At 35.3% G+C, this 21,453-nt stretch overlaps 1 protein-coding gene across 3 annotated transcripts in view; it reads left to right on the forward strand.

Moving 5' to 3' along the window:
- The window catches only part of NCOA1 (nuclear receptor coactivator 1), a 199,118-nt gene that overhangs the window by 114,685 nt on the left and 62,980 nt on the right, over positions 1 to 21,453 (forward strand). For all 3 annotated transcript variants that reach the window (XM_007455501.1, XM_007455503.1, XM_007455502.1), the window contains 6 exons: positions 1,427 to 1,606; positions 2,895 to 2,990; positions 7,778 to 7,918; positions 14,876 to 15,023; positions 16,337 to 17,654; positions 20,659 to 20,839. In XM_007455501.1, coding sequence (XP_007455563.1) covers positions 1,427 to 1,606; positions 2,895 to 2,990; positions 7,778 to 7,918; positions 14,876 to 15,023; positions 16,337 to 17,654; positions 20,659 to 20,839 — 2,064 coding nt within the window. The remainder of the gene's footprint in view (positions 1 to 1,426; positions 1,607 to 2,894; positions 2,991 to 7,777; positions 7,919 to 14,875; positions 15,024 to 16,336; positions 17,655 to 20,658; positions 20,840 to 21,453) is intronic.

Raw genomic sequence — 21,453 nt, forward strand, 5'->3', positions numbered from 1 at the left:
CTATAGGAGCCTAGCTGAAAGTATGGATGGGGCCTGATTTCCAGCTTGTGTTCTGTTTACTAAGCCATGTGCCTAGTCTTTAGCCTGTATGTGCTCCAAAAGTTGGGGGAGAGTCTTGGCTAGAAATCCTATGTAACTAAATGAAACATGCAAATAAAATATTATCCATAGCTCTTAATTTTCTGTGTTGTTCACTCGATGAAGTGGAAGCCTATTTCTTCTTTGAAAAGAGTAGTATGTGTTTATAGTAACTGGAAGCCTGAAACAATTGTTCCTCTTAAAATCGCTAGTTTGATACTTGAGTTACCAAGGGGTCTTAATGTGTTATAGAATTTTAGAGTGTAAGTGACTTTAGAGATAATACAATACAATACAATACAATTCCTTTATTTTAAAGACAACGCAAAGATTAAGCCATTAACCCAAAACTCACAGCTAGTTCAAAGATGAACCAAGACTCCTTACTCCAGTATAGGTTTGTTTCCATGATTTCCTCTAACAGTTATAGAGTGATGAGATAGTAAAAAGGAAGGAGGTTCAACGGCGAGGCTATGGTAAGAAATCTGTTGGGAATGGGGAGAGAATAGCTGAAAAACCCCTCTGACTGCCACCATGGTTTGAATATAACATTGTAACTGGGAAATGGTGACCCGCCACACAGTGATTCTCACTTGAAATGTACAGTTATCTTCTCTATAACTGAATTCACTTTTCTTATACTGAATCAGGTAACATTTCTGTTTTAACAGTCATCTTTATGTAATGATTACCCACCATATCCAAGGCATTGTAGCATGCAGACTGTGCAAGTAAAATAAAGAGCAAGAAAAAATGATTTACAAAACCAAGATTGGCCTCTGTCTATTCTAAATATTTTTTTTGAGTCACATTTGAAAAACTTTGACTCCTCCAACCAAAAGGGTGCACACACACACAAGCCATCCTTAAGCATCCATGCCTACCAGGTTAAAACCCTTGCCTAACAACAGACCTGTGATTTTCAATCATTTTTTTCATTGCCAGGGTATAACAGGAAACAAGTGGAAAAGCTCATTAATTAACTGCTGTAAAATTCTGAGCAAAAGAGCAATAAGCTATTAACTTTTTAAAGCTATTAATTTTTAATTTTGTCTTTATTTGTTTATAAAAGCTGTTAGTGAATTGAGGTATTTGTAAGACCTTATCTTTGAGGGAGGAAATCCTATACAATTTCTTGCAAATTTTACATTTTTCTAATTGGTAAACATTTAGCTTTGCTAAGGAAGATAAGTATCCTATTCCCTCAGGATAATGTTGGATCTGAGGAAGTCTGTCTTTTAATCTGAGTAGCTAATTAAGCAGATGAGTAAAGGTATGTCTTTTGTATCTTCAGAGTTTGTACTTTTTCACCTTTTTCACAAGCATATAATCAATTTTTCTTTCACAGTGAATGGAGTTCCTTGGCCACAAGAGGCAACACGACGAAATAGCCATACTTTTAACTGCAGGATGCTAATTCACCCTCCAGATGAGCCAGGCACTGAGAACCAGGAAGCTTGCCAGCGGTATGAAGTAATGCAGTGTTTCACTGTGTCACAGCCAAAATCAATTCAAGAGGATGGAGAAGGTAAAAGCAAAGGGTGATTTTAAGGTGTTTGACTGCTTTTTCCATGGTTTTAGGAACAGAGAGGAAATTGATTATAAACTGCCTTCTTCAGATAGTGTTTTTGGTTATTATATTATATAGCATAGTGGCTATTCAATTTGCTCTGTATTTCTTAATACTTAAGAAAAAAATTGCTAACATCTAGAATTACCCATTTAAAATGCCCCCAAATCCTCAGTTTTAAGCTGACATTCCCACTAAAATGTCAAATTCAAACCAACTTGCTGCCTAGAAATAAGAGCTGTAACTAACTGCTGCCAGTTGGAAATGTACCAGATGCAGCAGGCTGTTGAACAGCTCTGATTTTTAGAAAGTTTCAAGCTTAGAGTGTATGGAACACTGGAGAATAGAGTTAGTATTTTTGAGGCCATACAAGGTAATTTATAAGGAGAAAGCTTATGAACAGATGAAAACACAGCTGAAGCTCTAATATGAACAGGGTATGAACATGGTATTAGTTAAATTTGTTACAGTGGATGAGTTTTCCATGCAAGCTTAAACTGAGCTAAGTTAAGAACACCACAAATTGGAAATTGGAGTAAGGACTAGGGAAGGTAGCAGCCGAGAAGTCAGATGCAAAAAAGGCCGTGTATGTAGTGGGTCTCACCAGGCAATGGGCGCCACAATCAACTGGGGACTTTTTACAAAATACACATGCAAGCCTGTCTTATATGACTGAAATTCTTATTTAGTTGTGTGATATTGCGTGTAACCTCTTAAAAAAATTTGGAAATGGGACTTGCAAAAAAAATTACAGATCCTAAAAACATAGAAGTCCTCTGTCAAGGGCAAAATAATGCTTCTTCAGAAACAGTTAAATGTTTTTTTCATATGATAAATTATTATCTGCACAGTGGTTATAGGAATAATCTTTGTAGCCATTAATGAATATAGGAAACAGACTAAAAAACTGTATTTTATAAACCACTATGTTGCTTAAATGTAGCCAAAACTACTTCTTCAAGTTGTTATCATCCAAGTACTTGAGATGCATCAGTCTCCGCTAGTTTATGTAAGAACATTCAATGGGAAGGGATAATTTATTCTAACTAGATCTCTATCTGGAGCTGCCAGTTTTTAGTTGCGAGCAATTTTATTTCTAATATTATACTATTAGATCAGAGTGACTCCAATATTGTGTCAGATCATATAACATGTACTGTTTTTATAAAAACCATTAATGGCAGGTGGTAGATGTGAACCGCTTGCTACCCTCTTTCCTTCAATTTCCCCTTCTTGTTTTGGGCAGATTTCCAGTCATGTTTGATTTGTATTGCACGGAGATTACCTCGGCCTCCAGCTATTACGGGTGTAGAATCCTTTATGACCAAGCAAGATACTACAGGTACTAGCTGCAAAGTTCAGAATGTTCTCTCAGTATTAATGATGTGACTATGCCCTTAAAACTAATTGTGTCCCTCTGTTCTCTGCTGTTCAGCTTCTGTTCACTAGTCCTGTACAGAAAACATTTCCAACGTGGTCTTGATTCTGTGCATTTTAGGTACTGTCATCATTGTTATGGGAGGGTGCTGGGGAGAACATTATTTTGTAATTATGCACATATCTATATTCTGATTATAAATTATTTTTCATAATCTATGGAAAGAAATTTGGCAATGTAGATATTAATGTATTTATTTATAAACAGATACAAAGAAGGGGTTTTAATATTGTGCATAAATATATCTGGCTGTTTCTTTTTTCCTTTATTCTTTGTCTTTAAATTTATTTAGCACATACTGATTGAATTCTTAGAAGTGCCTGTCACTATGTGTGATTGCTCAGGGTGTACCTGATTGAGCAAAAAGCAATGATATAATTACAGATGTGTACTTTTTTGATGGGAAAGGTGTGAAATGGTATAAGGGAAGCTAATAGGGAGGTCCTATTTTAAAATTAGCTGGTTAACAGAAGGCCTGTCGAGCTGATATCGTGCCCCTAGGCCCCAAAGGATGAGGCTGTGCCAGCTGTGCAAAGTGTGGGTGTTGGAAGGGTGCGTTGGGCATGGGGCATGGTGCAGAATGGGTGCTCCTGACTGAGGAGACAGAGCTGCAAAAATCCCTAAGACAGAGGAGTATGTTAGAACTGGAAGAAGGGCAGTAGAGCCACAAAGTGAGTATAGTGAGCGTACGTGAAAATAAGCCCTTCTTTTTAAAGGCCTACTTCAGATTTGATTTTCAGCAAAAACAAGTGTTACTGTTCTTTATAATTTATAAAGTATTTCTCATATACTGTTTAATCTTTTTTGTTAGTTTTTAAAATTTCTTAAATTTTTAAAAAATTTTGGCTGCACCACACGGCATACAGGATCTCAGTTCCCTGACCAGGGATCAAACCCGTGCCCACCCCTGCAGTGGAAGTGCAGAGCTTTAACCACTGGACCACCAGGGAATTCCCCTATATTGTTTAATCTTATCTTCACTTTGTCATGTTAGGTTTTCATACTTTTACATCAATCAGAATTGTATATGTATTACTTACCGCTCTAGTCTTAAAATATAGATAGATACTACAGATAGATTTTTTAGCAGACCAAGATTTAAAAAATCATTTCTACTAAATTTTATTCTTTGTGAAAGTTTAGTTTTAATGTACTTTTTCACTTTACCATTGTTTACAAGATCCTGTTACAATATTTATTAATTTTTTAGTCCCAGAAGTCTAATATTCCTGTATTGTGTGCTTTATTCTTGTGTTCTTAAAGATAAACTCCCAACTGCTCTTACTAAAGAGTAGGTAGGGATAAATTAGGGCAGAAAATATTGGTTTGGCCAAAAAAATTTGTTCAGGTTTTCCGTTACCTCTTACAGAAAACCCGAACGCACTTTTTGGCCAACCCAATAGAATACAACAAAGAGAATGTCTAGGAGCTTGATATCTAAGGGTAGTAATGATCAATTACTACCCTTACAGCATCTATTACAGTAATGATCAATTACTACCCTTACAGCAACAATTACAGCATCTAAGGGTAGTAATGATCAATTCCCATACCTTTATTCATTCACTTTTTGAGTCTACCATGTACACGTTCCTTTCCACTTTCCACTGATGAACAACACTGGAAAAATTTAATAAACTCTTACTGAAAATCCAAAATATTATTGTGTGAAGGAAAAATAGGGTCTGTTAAAAAATATAGCTGGTCTTTTGTGTCAGTAAAACCAAACAAGGGTCTAAGAGATAGCAGAATAAAAGCCTGTTGAAAAGGGGTGATGGTTAGGCCACACAATAATTGTGGGAGACAAGGGAGGCCTAAAAATTATGAGGATAATTTAGGAACAGTATATTTCAGCTTTTCCTCATATTGCATTTCTATAAATTGAATCCTAAATTAGATTGTTTTAAAGAGGACTGTATTTTTCCATAGGAACAATGTTATAACTGGTAGTTTTGTTTCTGACCAAGGACCCAGCATTAAAATCTTAGATATACTTGATTTTAGAATAAATTTATAAAAATTAAAAAATTAAGCTCTGGATCATAAAGTAATTATAAATCTAGAGGGAACCTCAGAGATTACAGAATCTAGCCTGTCCATTTTACAAATGAGGGAATGGTGACTTTTCTAAAACCAGGCAGCTAATCGCTGAGGGCAGACATCTTTAGGCCCTAATATAGAACTCTTTCTTTATATTGCATTGCCTTCCACCGACGCACTATTTAAAGGGCATCACTGTACTGCACACACTTCTTACACAGAAGATACCAGAGAAAATAGAAAGAAAATAGAAAGATGCCAGAAAAATATGAAGTATTCTTTTATTTTTAACATCTTTATTGGAGTATAATTGCTTTACAATGGTGTGTTAGTTTCTGCTTTATAACAAAGTGAATCAGTTATACATAGGTCCCCATATCTCTTCCCTCTTGCATCTCCCTCCCTCCCACCCTCCCTACCCGACCCCTCTAGGTGGTCACAAAGCACCGAGCTGATCTCCCGCTGCTTCTCCTGCTGCTGTGCGGCTGCTTCCCTGAAGTATTCTTAAAATGTAAAATTAGCATCATATCATAGAGTTGATTTAGATAAAAAATAATAAACAAACTATAATAAGTATTAGATATTTAATTCCTTAAGTTTTAGTAGTGCTTTCAACTCTACATGGAGTGGTTCATGTCCCTTAAAAAAAAGAAGTTTTCTACCAGGAAATGGTGAACAGTGGTTTATTTGGTTGATTGGTTAGTTAAACTTTCCTCTAGCAAGGAGAAGTATTCTAAATCAACCTATTTATGATTCTCTCCTAAGATACTCATTGCATTGCTGATCATTTGTTAACCATTACTGATAATTTAATCACTTTCTCCCCTCCAGTCCCACAGTTACAGACGTCCTTGCTCTCATGTGGGTTAATACTGACCTTGAACACAAACACAAACATACATGCCTCGCTTAGTCACTGCATATGAGGAGTAGTATTGCATTTGAAGATTATATAACAGTGGATTCTCTGCCATAACGAACTCTTAGTCTCTTATGTGATGAGACAAAGATTGAATGATTAAAACTCTTAGAAAATCCGAAATTATCTGTAGTTTCAATCACAGTGTTCATCAGGTTTTCCCCAAACTGTTTTAAAATAACAAAAATTCCCTCATTTAAGTTTTAATTTATTTTCTTTCTACATTTATGCCAAGACTTGGGTGACAACCTGATCAGACATACTTGGTTATATTAGATTCAAGACCCTACGTTAAAGAGGTCTAATAAATACTTTATTTCTAAACAAACCAAGAGAAATATATAAAGAAAGGATTAGTTAAAATGAAGAGGCACAAACAGTACAATAGATTTGAGTTGATTGTGTGAAAAAAGGGAAGATGAGGAAAAGACAAACAGGCGTTCACAGAAGAGGAAACTTGAGTGGTGAATAAACATGAAAAATATTCAACCTCATTAATCAGGGAAATACAAAGTTAGACCATAACCATTTTTCAGCTACTAATTGTAAAAAATAAAGAAGCCCAACAGTACCGAGTGATGGAATGGATGTTGGATTAACAGTAACTCTTATGTAAGTTTCTGGAAAACAGTTCAATATTATAAATTTGAACATTCACATAACCTGTGACTCAACAGTTCTATTCCTACATATGTACTCTAGAGAAACTGTTACACATATGCACTATGGAAAATGTGAAAGATATTCATAGCAGTGTTGATTGTAATGACAAAAAACTGGGAACAATCTAGATAGGAGAATATAAAGACAGAGGGATGTGACAAGTGAGGAGTACACACATAATTGAATAATATTGATGATATTGGTAATGTTCAAGTTTTGAAGTCGGATGGGGCTTTGTAAGTTTTCGTCTTATTAATCTAATTCTTAATTTATATATATATCTATATATATCTATATATATATATATCTTACCAATATTACTTTGTGTGAATTTAAGATTGCATTAAAAATAAAATAAAACAGATCTGAATAATCACAAACTGGATTAATTGGCTCCTGATTAACAAATAATTTGCCTGAATTCTTCCATAGTCATTTAGGAAACTTGTTCAAATGTGATAACAATGTCAAATCACCACTAAATTTTATAAAGCGTATGTTCTGTTTGCAGAATGCCTAGCAGATCTTAATGTTCTCACTTATCTTTTTCTGATTGTCCTTTTTTTGCCTTCAGTCTTTATTCTTAAATGCAATATTGTCTATAGCCCAAGAGGAGGTAGGAAAGGAAAGGCTTCCTTACTTTCTCATATTCTCTTCACTTAATTATTGGAAATTAATTTAAACCAAAATAATATATTTCATCTCTGCCTCCCATCCCCAATAAGTGATCCAATCATTAGTATATGTAGAGAGCAGGATCCAAAGAGCAAGCCAGAGGAGTTTGACCTACATTAGTCTCTGCAGCTTCAGGTCTTTATGATATGACTTTACTACTTGATTGGTATTGAATTTTAGGATATAATATAACGCACTCCAAGGCAAAAACAATTTTGTAATATCATGTCACTGATATATTCCGTTACCATATGTTATAAAAATTAATAGTGCTTTTGTCCATTAAACATTTGAGAGGTGGCAGAATATTTTTTAGATGCAGTTGTTAGTTTTGAAACATGAATGACTTGTATCAGGAGGCTATCATAAATGTAAACTTTCATTCTTTGTATAGGTAAAATCATCTCTATTGATACTAGTTCCCTGAGAGCTGCTGGCAGAACTGGCTGGGAAGATTTAGTGAGGAAGTGCATTTATGCTTTTTTCCAACCTCAAGGCAGAGAGCCATCTTATGCCAGACAACTATTTCAAGAAGGTAAGGTTTATCTCTCTCAGCTATTTTCATTAACCTTGCTCTTTATTAATATTGAATAATTTATATAGAATTTATGGCTTGATAAGTATTTTTTCCAAATTACAGTTTTTGCAATAATCAGTTTTGGGAAGGAAGAAGTGGGTAAGCAAAGTAATTCATGAGTGGATCCTGAATTTTGGGATGCACATTTTAAAAAACAGTATATCATGTGGTGGTCACTCACTCATTCATTCATTCATTCATTCAGCAGACACGTATCAAGTTCCTCACATACATAGAACACTATGTAAGGTGCCAGGGATTCAGTGATGACAAAGCAGGGTTTTGCCCTCCAGGAGCTCAAAATCTGTTAGGAGGATATATGACAGTTTTAAAGATCAGTGTGGCCTGGGCTATAAAAGAGGTATAACAAAAGAAGAAAGAAATTAATTCTGACTTGGAGAATCAGGGATGGCTTTAGAGAGGAAGTGATATTTTTGTCTGGCTTTTGACGATCACTCCCAGCAGAACAGGCATGTCAGAGGGCTTCTAGATAATACAGATCTATATCATGCATGTTTACTTCATGACTGTTACAGTACCTGACTCAGGTTGAAGTTTCAAGTTAAAAATATGTCATATGAAATTATTAATTAATAATTGAATAACTGCTGTGTCATAGTAAGTACTATGGGAATATGAAAAAAGTATATTCCCTGCCCTTAAGGAACTTAACAGTATTATAGGAAAGATAGGGAAAATTAACTGAGAGTGAAGGCCAGAAAGTTTGTAAAGATTCAGAGAGAAGGGGTTTTGATATATTTTAAAATATTGTCATGTAATTATGGTAGCCTAATACATCTTTCCCAGTGTAATCTGTTCTGTAATCTCTTAAGTAAATAGTTTGTCTGGAAAGAGACTCTTTGTATGGCTATTCCTGAAAAACAATTTTTAAAATATTTTTCATTATTCCATCACCTTTCTTAATTTTAACATTTTCCCGTTACGTTTCTTAAGTTTACAGATGATTTTCCATTCATTCCATTTTAGGTCAGCTGCTTCCTAATGGTATGTGAAGGAGGCAGCTTGATTTTTTTTTTCAGGAAGCCATCTGTATGAATCTCACTAGTCTGTTTACTTCTGGGACAGCTTCCTCCAGACTAATGGTTCTTCAGTTGGCCTCTTGTTACCATCCCCAAAGATGGTATTTCAGTGGATATGACCAAGAAGTTCCCCAGGCAATCCTGAAGTGCAGTCAGGTTTGGAAACCATTACAGAAAGCAGTTAATGCCATCCGCTGGTTGCAAACTTTGTGACTCCCTCTACCAGCAATAGCACTTGATTTTTGCATAAGTGGGAGACTCAGAGCACTGTCTTCACTCATTTCCTAAAATGCTGCAGTATATGATACTCTTCTCTTTAATTTTTGCCTTAACTTTATAAGTTGAACCTTCCAAGGCTTTCCTTAAAAGACTTTCAATTTTATTTGCCTACAATTTATATACATTTTGGCCAAGGCAAAGCAGGTCTAGATTATTGTCTCATTGTCCAAATGCCTAGGCTGCCCATAGATGTGATTGAGCCGTGGTTTAAAGTATGTGTTTCTAAACCATTGGAATTCTCTATAGAATAGATTGATTAAAGTATAATAAGTAACTAACCTATCATTAACATATGAAGTAAAACAATTTAGAGAGAAATGTAAAGAAATATAATTCAACACCTCTTCTCCATTACTCATGTCTTAATGTCCTTTTCTTGTACTTTTTTTAGAAAAAAAAAAAATTCCTCAATAGAAATAAATTTTTTCTCAGAATTAAATTGCCCAGAATTCACATGACTGATTCTAGTGTTTTGGAGATTCTGGACAACTTGGTAAACAGCATTCATGAGTCGAGCACATCTTTTTCTTATATGTTATATTCAGCATTCAAGTTATATTCAACATCAAGTTTGAGAACCACTGGTCTATCAAGAATGGAGAGAGATGTAAAGAGCATTTGCAGTTTCCTTGCTGCCTCTGCACTTAGGGACAGTGTAAAAGAATGAAACAAGTTATGCCACTATATCCTCGATTTTGTGTAAAACTTTTAAAATGTAAAACCTCTACAGTAATTGATATTTAGGCAAGAAAATTTGTCCTCCATCTGTCTTTTTTCCTGCCTTTAACTTACCTTTTGAAGGCAGCAGCTGCTATAAAATCCTAATATGCATTAAAAATTTAAGTTCTTACTTTTTAAGAAATATTACCTAAATATGTGGCTTGCTCAGTGTTTAATTGCAAGTTTTCATTCTTCGACTTTGGAAATGAGATTAAACGTTAGTATTTGTGTGAAAAAAAAAAGAGTTAAGTTCTTAGCTTAGTTTTTCAGCTGCTTTTGACAGACAGCTCATGGACTGCTTTTAAAGGGTGTTGGCCATTTTATTTTCCAGAATCAAATTTGAAAACACATTTCAGCCAAAGAATATTGTGGGAGCATTCAGGATGAACTAGATTAAAGCAGTTGTTCTCCATTGAGACTGGGGGGAAAATGGGTATCAGGACCACCTGAGGAATTTTTTAAACTGGGAGGAAGTTCATAAAGGTATATAGTTTAGAAAAGCTTCCTAAGTTCTGTTCAATTCAGAATCATTCTTTTAGAGAATAGTCTAGGTTAAATGCTTCCCTAAGGTCCCTGATAAGATTCATTTGGGGCAGTTGTTAAACCAGATTTCTGGACTCCACCCACACTACTGAACCAGAGTCTATAGTCTAAGATGTTTTATTACGGAAAAGTTTGGAAAACATAAACATAGGTTCCACAAGATATTAATAGCTATAACTAGGAAATGATATTTCATGCTGAATTAAATATGGGAAATATTTCAGTCTCCACTTTCGGGGACTCATAAGACATATTTAAGGTATTTAAGTTTCTGGGAAGTTCTACAATAAAGGTTCATGTTTGACTTTGTTACCCAGACTTATTTTTCCTCAGAATACTTTTTCCTGTAGCACATCTATTAGCACTTAAGGAGAGTAGTAGTCATGGGAAATGTTGGGCCAGATAGCCTAGAAAAGTTTTATGAAAGTTTTATTTACCTGTTATCAATAATGTAATGTAATGTAATGGATCGTTTCTTCTCTTTGAAAGATGTCCATGATACATTGTTACATTAAAAAGTAGGCTAAGAGGGGCTTCCCTGGTGGCACAGTGGTTGGGGGTCCGCCTGCCAATGCAGGGGACAGTGAGAGGCCCGTGTACCGCCAAAAAAAAAAGTAGGCTACGAAAGCATGGCATATATTGTAAGATCTCATTCTTGTATATTTATTTATCCAATATTAGAAGGCTAACAAAATGTTAACAGTGGTTATCTCTGAGTGATGGGATTATACAAGTTTATCTTTACTTACTCTTTGTTCATTTCTTTATTAACTTTATAATCACAAAATAAAGTTATTTTCATTAAAAAAATCATGAGACAGTTGGAAGGAGTTTGTAGTATCAATAAGTTTGGAAGTATTGCTATAAAACGTAAGTTCCCATATGAATGATTAACCAGAATGTCCATGTTCTGTATAACAGAGTTAACTGAAAATCTTTTTTTTGTCTAACTTTATTAAAAATATTTAAAATATGAGTTTATTTTCCTTTTTTAGAAATTTCGGTATACTGAATAGAGTTTACACATTGGTGACTGAAAATCTTAGAGCATCTAGGGGTAATTTTTTTTTCTTTATCTTAGTAACAATTTTTAAATCGCATTTTTTCTGCATATATCTAGGGAAATATCAAAAAGAAAGAGAAATCTCTTACAGCATTGATCTGTAGTACCCTGCCATACGTTTTAAACCTGCCCAGTTGGTTAACATCAGTAAGGCATGCTTGTTGAGGTTATCTCAGCACCAAATTAGGTGGAGTCAAAAACCCAAATAGCTCTACTTCTATAGCTGCTCTGACCAGACAAAACAGTTTCCTTTGCTCTGTTTCCTGGCTCTGTTGAGGCCTACTCTGGGGGGACAAAAGCAAAAACGATTGCCATTTTAAAGGTTCTTTGAAGAGTTTCTGGGGTGGCAACAATACCACATCAATAGCATCCCTCCTCACTAAGTGTTCTAAAAATTTTAGAAATGGACACAGGAGTCAGAGATCAAAACCTGGCCAAACTAAATCAGGAAACAAAACCTGGTAAAACTAAATCAGAAAACAAGGTCAGGACCTGTGATCAAATGAAATTCCAAATAGTTTTGTTCAGGCACAGATCTTTCTTATGGGGAAAATTTGGTGTGTAGAACAGACGTTTAACCAACCAGTTCTGTAAAGAATTATGGCTCCCATACTCGTGTCTTAATTCAGAATATTAGATTGTTATGTAGGGTTGAAGCTATTAGTATAAATGGTATCTTGGGATTGGCTGAATGTGAGTGAGTATGACTCAGGACATAGGTACTTTGGAAGCTGCTTATTTGTAGTTTGTTTTTTCTTTGGTATTTATTCAGGAAATATTCATTCAGTACCTGCTATGTACCAGGTTCCATGCTAGATATTATCTCACAATAAACTGGCTCCATCTTAGTGACAGTGGGCAAAGGTTAATTTGCATTATTAAGTCCTAAACTTGTAAATGACAAAGTCAGAGTTCAAACCTAAATCTGATTCCTAGGCTTTTATGCTTTTCATTGACCTATGCTGCCTTCCTTGTGCTGAGTCTTATTCCACACCTTATTATCGAAAATAAATAATCTAACTTCAAAACTTAAAGTGTAATAGTTTCCTGTATTAAGTTAGAAGGGATTCCCCAATTTTGGAATTTTCACTAGTTTAGATGTAGTCCTCCAAGTTAAGGAAGCATAATTACCAAAGGACTATTGATGGTTCTGTAATCCACAGTATCTTAATATTCCCATGTTAGCCTGAGTTTCTAGTTCTTTCTCACTTTAAAAGCATTGTGCAATTTCAATGGAGAGTGGAAAATAAGAATGGGACACAGTACTAGCCCTTACGTTTATTCTACCTGAAGAAGAAAAATAAGTGTATAAAAGGTTTTCTACCTCCTATTCAAAGAGATATAGAAGAAATGTTTATGAAACAATGAAAAATAAGATTGGAAATGCAAAATGAAATCAGATTGTATGGAGCTGTACTGTCCAATATGGTAGCCAGTAGCCACATGCAGCTATTGAGTACTTGAAATGTGGCTAGTGAGACTAAGGCACTGAATTTTTAATTTCTTTTAATTTTAAATTAAATTTGCCACATTATGAAAGTGGCTGATGACTACCATATTGGACAGTCAGCTCAGTGGTGAAGAGCCAGAGAATGTTTTCCAGCAGAATGATCCTAAAGTGCAATAAAGTGTGATGAAAAAAATAGACAAAATGGCATAAGCAAAATAACATGAAATATATTCTGTGTCTTATCTGGCCATTTATATATCTGTAGCTTTCTCAATATCCCAGGTTAATAATTTATCTTAAAGTGCCACTTTTTTGTTGTAGTTGTGTTTTCTAAAATATATTATCAGAAGATATTAACAGTTGGGAATTGTTAACATTTTTTTAAGGTTTTGTCAGAGCAAACATTTAACTTACATTCTTACACAGAAATTATCGGTTTTCATTAAAGACTTTTTCATCATTTATTATTTCACTAGATACTAAATTTCTCCATGTGTTATATTTGGTAAATGTGCCAGTGATTTGGCTGAAATTGCCAGGTGGGTCAGGAATCCTTGAAATTAACTTTATATCCTGGTTTTGGTACTTTGGGAGATTTATGTATGGCATAGATTTACAGCAGATTATGCCCTCTTCAGTTTATATGGTATACCCACGGCAATAAAGTAGAGCCTGCCTTCTCTTTACTTAAAGTAATATGTAGCTTCAAAAATTATTTATCAGTTGGTCATTTTGTCTTTCTCATATGTCTTTAAAGTGTGACTGAAGCCCTTTCTGAAATGTCTTTGAAAAATAGGACTAACATTTATTACAGGCTAAATTATAATAGTCATTTGTGGTAGTAACCCTTACATTTCAGTGGATATGATTTTTAACCTTGGTATAGCTGAGTCTACCTATTAACTCTTTCTTAATAAAGAATTCTATTGTATTACTGAAACATCAATGACATTTTCTTACTTAGTAGTCTGGTAGAGCCTTTACATATTTCATAAATATTTACCAGTAGAGTTAGAATTTTATCTGTTGTTAATAAAGCTTTAAGACAAAAGTAAATCGTGTTGTTTATACAGTGATTTGATTGCTTTAACCTAGTTTTTATTTTATATTAGTAATCAGTGGCTTTATCTTAATTTGCTTACTAAACTAAATTCAAACATCAAAAATAATATATATGACTAATAATTTGACAAGTGGGGACCTTATCAATTCACATTCCTGAGTGAAAAATTAAATTTGAATTTCAGTTAAAGAGCTCTGCAAACTAATCAAAACTCAGAGGATGAATTTTATAGTATATTAATGATATCTCAATAAAGCTGTTTTTAAAAATCAGCCAGCCAAAGGTTGGGGGAGAGCTTGTTAGAGATAATACTGAGAATGAGAGGGGAGAAAATTACTTCTTGGTATTTTTAATGAACACTTAATAAATTTAAGGAGCTGCCCCATTATAGGGAAAGAAAATTACTTCTTGGTATTTTTAATGAACACTTAATAAATTTAAGGAGCTGCCCCATTAAAGGGAAAGATTAAGGTTGATTTTTTTGTGGTTTGTGGTTTCTTCATAATCATAATTTCTGTGAGGAGGCACCCATTCAAGTAGGACTAAATTAAAACTTGTCATCAGATTGTATATTTCACCCAGAATCATTTTTCCCCCTCAGATATCTGCTTTATCTGACTGTATTTAGAGTCTGAGCAGGCAGCAGTTAGAAGGGCATTTAAATGAAGTTCTAGGTAGAAATAAGGCTTGGTAACTCTCCTCTGCCCAAAGTATAAGTGTCAGAATTTTAACTAGGTTTCTCTTTTGTTTGAAACAGTGATGACTCGTGGCACTGCCTCCAGCCCATCCTATAGATTCATATTGAATGATGGGACAATGCTTAGCGCCCACACCAAGTGTAAACTTTGCTACCCTCAAAGTCCAGACATGCAACCTTTCATCATGGGAATTCATATCATCGACAGGTACTACTTATTTGGAGAGCTTCATGTGAAATAAGTCAGTTCACATATCTCTTCTTAGAGAAAAATTTTATATTCTTGATGGCGAGAAAACAAATTTTAAATTAGGCATTAAACTAGCATGATGAGTATATAGTGAATATATCCATACTGAGTTTTATAGTTCTGTTGCCTAACAATAGCTTTGTTGTTTAAAAAGGGAGACAGGAAAGGTGTGGCTGAATATATGCTTAAGGGGTAAAAACCAAAAACGTGGCTAAGAATTTCCAACTTTCCATATGTGAACTTATGGTCATAAAAGATTTAAATTTATTAGTATTGTTATTTTTTAATTTTAAAAGTGCTTTATTTTCATTAGGGCAAAACTCAGTGGCTCCTGAGTTCAAGTTGACAGTTGATCAAACTACAAATTATTAAACTGTCCACTTGAGATTTTTTGAATGTCATTGCCTCTAATTTGTCCTCCTCTCAAAATATGTTTTGCACTATTATATATGGTAAATTCATGAAACCATTATTTTATCCTATGAATTATTCAAAATCCTACATTTACAACTATTTAAAATTTAGCATTAAACAAAAGCAAAGACATTTTCCCTCACTTCATCTTTCTCTCATCTGATATATTTGCTTATGGGAACATGGTAATACCAGTCACAAATCTGTTGTCATAATTATGGATTTGAGTAAAGAACTTGATGAAAATCTGAATTCAGTATTCTGCATTTTCTAATTTTAGTTTAATTTATGCTTGTGAGTGGAATTAGCACAGTTCTTTTTTTCATATTGTGATTTCTCTTTCAGAACATCTGCTATGTCTGCATGTCACCCTTTTTAATTTTTACATCAGTGACACAGTATTTTCCTTACCCAGTCTTCCTCTTTGGAGTTGAAATACTTAAAAGCTCTAACAAGGGAGTCATAAATAAATACCATAAATAAATACCAGAGAGGTGTGGAAAGTGTCTCTTTTAACTAAAAGTCTTATGTAGTGTTAATTATTTATATGAAATTTTGAAAAGTTTAAAAGTACATATATTGGATTTTTTTCCAAGGCCAAGAAAGGTTTCTCTCCCATTTAACTGAAACCATTATCATATTTACAGGGTCTTAAGCACTATTGCCTATTAAGTGATGCTAATATTTCACAGTAGTACTAACAGTCCACTGCTTTTCTTAGTTTAAAGTGATACAGAAGCTTTTTACTTGATAGTTTGCTACATTAGTGAGATTAATGGTCTTGTTTTATAATATGCATCATAAAAATATTATAATGGAAAACAGTGAAGATCTTTGAATGTCTTTTCCTCCTCTAGGGAACACAGTGGTCTTTCTCCTCAAGATGACACTAATCCTGGAATGTCAATTCCCCGTGTAAACCCTTCCGTCAATCCTAGTATCTCTCCAGCTCACGGCGCGGCCCGTTCAGCTACATTGCCACCATCCAACAACGTGGTATCCACCAGAGTAAACCGCCAACAGAGCTCAGACCTTCATAGCAGCAGTCATAGTAATTCTAGCAACAGCCAAGGGAGTTTTGGATGCTCACCTGGAAATCAGATTGTAGCCAGTGTTGCCTTAAACCAGGGACAGGCCAGTTCCCAGAGCACTAATCCGTCTTTAAACCTCAATAATTCTCCTATGGAAGGTACAGGAATATCCCTTGCACAGTTCATGTCTCCAAGGAGACAAGTTGGTTCTGGATTGGCAGCAAGGCCCAGGATGCCAAACAATTCATTTCCTCCTAATATTCCGACATTAAGCTCCCCCGTTAGCATGACAAGTACTGCCTGTAATAATAGTAACCGATCTTATTCAAACATCCCAGTAACACCTTTACAGAGTATGAATGAAGGACCCAATAACTCTATTGGCTTCTCTGCCAGTTCTCCAGTCCTCAGGCAGATGAGCTCACAGAATTCACCTAACAGATTAAATATACAGCCAGCAAAAGCTGAATCCAAAGATAATAAAGAGATCGCATCCATTTTAAATGAAATGATTCAGTCTGACAACAGCTCTAATGATGGCAAACCTCTGGATTCTGGGCTTCTACATAACAGTGACAGACTCTCAGATGGAGACAATAAATACTCTCAAACCAGTCACAAACTAGTGCAGCTTTTGACAACAACTGCAGAGCAGCAGTTACGGCATGCTGATATAGACACAAGTTGCAAAGAGGTACTGTCCTGCACAGGCACTCCCAGCTCTGCCTCTGCTAGTTCTTCAAGTGGTTCCTGCCCTTCCTCTCATAGCTCACTGACAGAGCGGCACAAAATCCTACACCGGCTCTTACAGGAGGGTAGCCCCTCGGATATCACAACTTTGTCTGTGGAGCCTGATAAAAAGGACAGTGCATCTACTTCTGTGGCAGTGACTGGACAGGTACAAGGGAACTCCAGTATAAAGCTGGAACTGGATGCTTCAAAGAAAAAAGAATCAAAAGACCATCAGCTCCTACGCTACCTTTTAGATAAAGATGAGAAAGATTTAAGATCCACTCCAAACCTAAGCCTGGATGATGTAAAGGTGAAGGTGGAAAAGAAAGAACAGATGGATCCTTGCAACACAAATCCGGCCCCAATGACCAAACCTGCTCCTGAGGAAATTAAACTGGAGTCACAGAGCCAGGTAGGTAATTCCTTGCTTCACAGAATGAACATTCCTAGTTATTTTTTTCTTTTCATTTATTTTATTCCATCCATAGACCATATTTGGATTCAGGCTATGTTTTGCCTATCCCTTGGGCATATGTTAAAAGGTTAGTTTCAATGGTTGAGAAATTACGGGATGCCCTGAAAAGTTCTCTTTGGAACCTTGGAGGGCGACAATATTAATGTGGCATTCTAAGAAAGTAGATGTTTCTTTCTTTCTATAAAATCAGAGTTCACGTCTTTGGAGGTTTAAAAGAATACCTTCCCTGCCCCCTCCTCCCATCTTCCCACCTATTAAATCCAACTCTTTCAGAATAGAACCTAGAAACCTGTATTTTAAAGACACTCTCCACAAAGAGGGAAGAGATATGGGAACATATATATATGTATAACTGACTCACTCTGTTATAAAGCAGAAACTAACACACCATTGTAAAGCAATTATACCCCAATAAAGATGTTAAAAAAAAAATAAAAATAAATAAATAAAGACACTCCCCAGAGAACTCTGATATGTAACTACGTTTGGGAACCTCTGATGTAAATGAAATGAGAGAGAAATGTGAGGAGGTGGACAAAGTGCCTAGTCTGGCTTGCTTTACTATTTAATTTCCTTTGAAGCATTTTTAAAAGTCTTTTTCCTTCTCATCTGATTCTAACTGCCCTCAATCCACAACCCCCATCAGAATAGGGACTTTGAGTATTCTGGGTAGTAGGGTATATAACATGCCCTGAAACAGAAGTAAATACAAATAAACCTTTGCATAAATTGTTATGGATCAGGAACCTCTGTGTTTAGGCTGGGGTAGGGCGTGGAGTGAAAAGTAATAGGCAGCTTCATTTATTGAATAATTGCTGTGGACTCTGAAGGAATTTAAGAAAAACAGAAAATGTGATTCCTCCCTGCCAGGAGCTTACACATTATTTAGACAGAATATAGACATACATGAAATAGCTGAAAATGTATTCACAAAGCAGTTTATTAATAAGACTCTTCATTGTGAAACAAGATTCACACTTAGTACGTATAGGTCCTACAGTTTCTTGAGTCAGCCTTATTTTCTGCCCTCATCTCACAGAAGTCTCTCTCTTCCCTCAGGCTTACTGCATTCTAGGCACATGGAAGCCCTTGCCATTCCTGGGATAAGCCATGTCTCTTCTAAGCATCTTCTGCCTTGCTCTCCTTTCTATGTCTGCTGAACTTCTACTCATCCTTCACAAACAATTCAGACATCATTTCTGTAAAGCCTTCCCCAGTAGCCTTAGTTGAACATTCCCTTCCTCTCCACTCTCATAGTGCTCTGTATTGTCTCTCTTTACTATAACACTATTTGGGTTATTTCTTTACATGTGTGCTCTTTGAGAAGGCTGTCTCTTGGTACAACTAAACTAGTGCTGTGTTTCTCAGCTGAAAAACAGCTTTAAATAATACCTGTGTTAAAACTCTCATGCTTTAAAATTAACTTTAAAAGTAACAGCTTTATAAGAAAATGCCATTGTGTACAATCTTGGCACATCTGTTTTAGTGCACATGTACATGCATTTCTGCTGATTTTATACCTGGGAGTGGAATTGCAAGATCGTAGAATATGTATGTGTTCATCTTTAGTAGAGAATGCCAGTTTTCCTAGTGTGTGAGAATTCCTTTTAGTTGTTCCATGTCCTTGTTAATACTTGCTGTTGTCAGTCTTTTAAATTTTAGCTGTTCTGGGGTCTGTGTAGTGATATTTTGTAGTTTTAATTTGTCTTTCCCTGGTAAACATTTATTGGTCATTTGGATTTCTTCTTTTGTAAATAGCCTGTTCAGGTGTTTTGCCCATTTTCCCAATATGTTATATTTTTCCTATTGACCTGTAAGAGTTCTTTATGCATGTTGGGTGAGTCCTTTATTGTTTATATATTTGCGGATATCTTCTCTATGTTGTGCCTTGCCTTTTCTTTCTCTTAATGTTGCTTTTTGTTGGAGTGAAGTTCTTCATTTTAACGTAGTCCAATTTGTCAGTTTTTTCCTTTATTGTTAGTACTTTTTGCATGTGCCACAAAAGACATGTTCAAAAATAGTCATAGTAGTTTAACTTGTATTAGCCAAAACCCAGAAAAACTCCCAAATCCATTACAGTAGAATTGATAAATATATTGTAACATATTCATACAATGAGATACTATTCAGCAACAAAACCAAAGTGATCTACTGCTACTTAACGACAAAGGTGTCTAAACTTCAGAAATGTAACCTTAAGTGAAAGAAGCCACACTTCTAAAAAACACATACATGTAATTCTGTTACACAATCTAGAAAGAAATTTTTGTTGAAGTAAATAATGAAACCCAAACAGGTAGACATTTTATGTTGATGAATTATCTTAAGGTAACCATAGTGGAATAATACTGTAAAATAAAGGTCAGTTTTCTCCTGTGCATAGCCACAAACAGATGTAGGAACTCCCTACCTATGCTAGAAGATATGTTTCTTATTCTAGTAAGTACTTAAGTGGGAAGTGACCTTTCTGGGATCTTTCAAGCTAATATTTATTAAAAACTTTCCCAAACTTTTAAAAATTATTTTAAAAAAACACTGTATGTTTTGCACCATCATAAAGTAAGCCATTTTATAAAATTTTGAAAAATATGACAGAAGATAATCACCCATGATGCGATCGTCGTAACACAGTACTCTCGATATTTCTTTCCAGTTCAGTCTTTTTCCAGTGCATACATTTTATACCAAGATATAGTAGATAAACACTATGTGTATGTTACCTTATATCCTGTGGTATATTAATATCATAAGCGTCCACATTTTGTTCCAGTGTTAGGTCCTGTTATTTCATTGAGACCCCAATCTTTCTAATTATTTCTTCTTTCTTCATTCTCTCATAGTCACACTCAATTCATATAGTTTAAAGGAACAACTTGTTTTCTACATTGTTTCAGGTGAAAGTATAGAATATATTTCCTCTAACTTTGGTTTCCGTTCTTAGTTTACAGCTGACCTTGACCAGTTTGATCAGTTACTACCCACGCTGGAGAAGGCAGCACAGTTGCCAGGCTTATGTGAGACAGAGAGGATGGATGGTGCAGTCACCACTGTAGCCATCAAATCGGAGATCCTGCCAGCTGCACTTCAGACCACCACTGCCAGACCCACTTCCAGGCTGAATAGTATGTGCTGGGGACAGAACTTCATTTTAAATGTTTAATAATAATATGGATTAGTGCTTTGTCTCTCATCATTATTGCATAGACCTTTTGTTTGTTGAGAGTGAAATATCTTTTCATTAATGCCACTATTAGTAATACACAGTTACTTTCAGACATATGAACTTCACTCATCATGTCTATTTTAAGTTATAGTATAACCTCTACTTTTTTGTAATTGATGTTAAGGTGAGCAGTTGATGTTAAGGAGAGCAATTTTGTGTTCTTACCCAAAACATTCCATAGTAGGACTTTGAGAAATATAATATTGGATCAGATTATGATTCCCAAAGTGTATTTCTTGAACACTAGTCCTATGAAAAAAAGGATTTTGTGCTAACGTACACTGGGCAAATGCTACGTGAAATATACACCATTCCTCTATTAAAATTCCACAGTGCATATTAAAGGTTTTAGGAAGTCCTGTGTTAGATGAACTAGTTTATGTATTTTAAAAATTGTTGGGCTTCCCTGGTGGCACAGTGGTTGAGAGTCCGCCTGCCGATGCAGGGGACACGGGTTCGTGCCCCGGTCCGGGAAGATCCCACACGCCGTAGAGCAGCTGGGCCCGTGAGCCA

The sequence above is a fragment of the Lipotes vexillifer genome, unplaced genomic scaffold (assembly GCF_000442215.2).
Source record: "Lipotes vexillifer unplaced genomic scaffold, Lipotes_vexillifer_v1.1 scaffold131, whole genome shotgun sequence".
In the NCBI taxonomy this organism is placed as follows: Eukaryota; Metazoa; Chordata; class Mammalia; order Artiodactyla; family Lipotidae; genus Lipotes; species Lipotes vexillifer.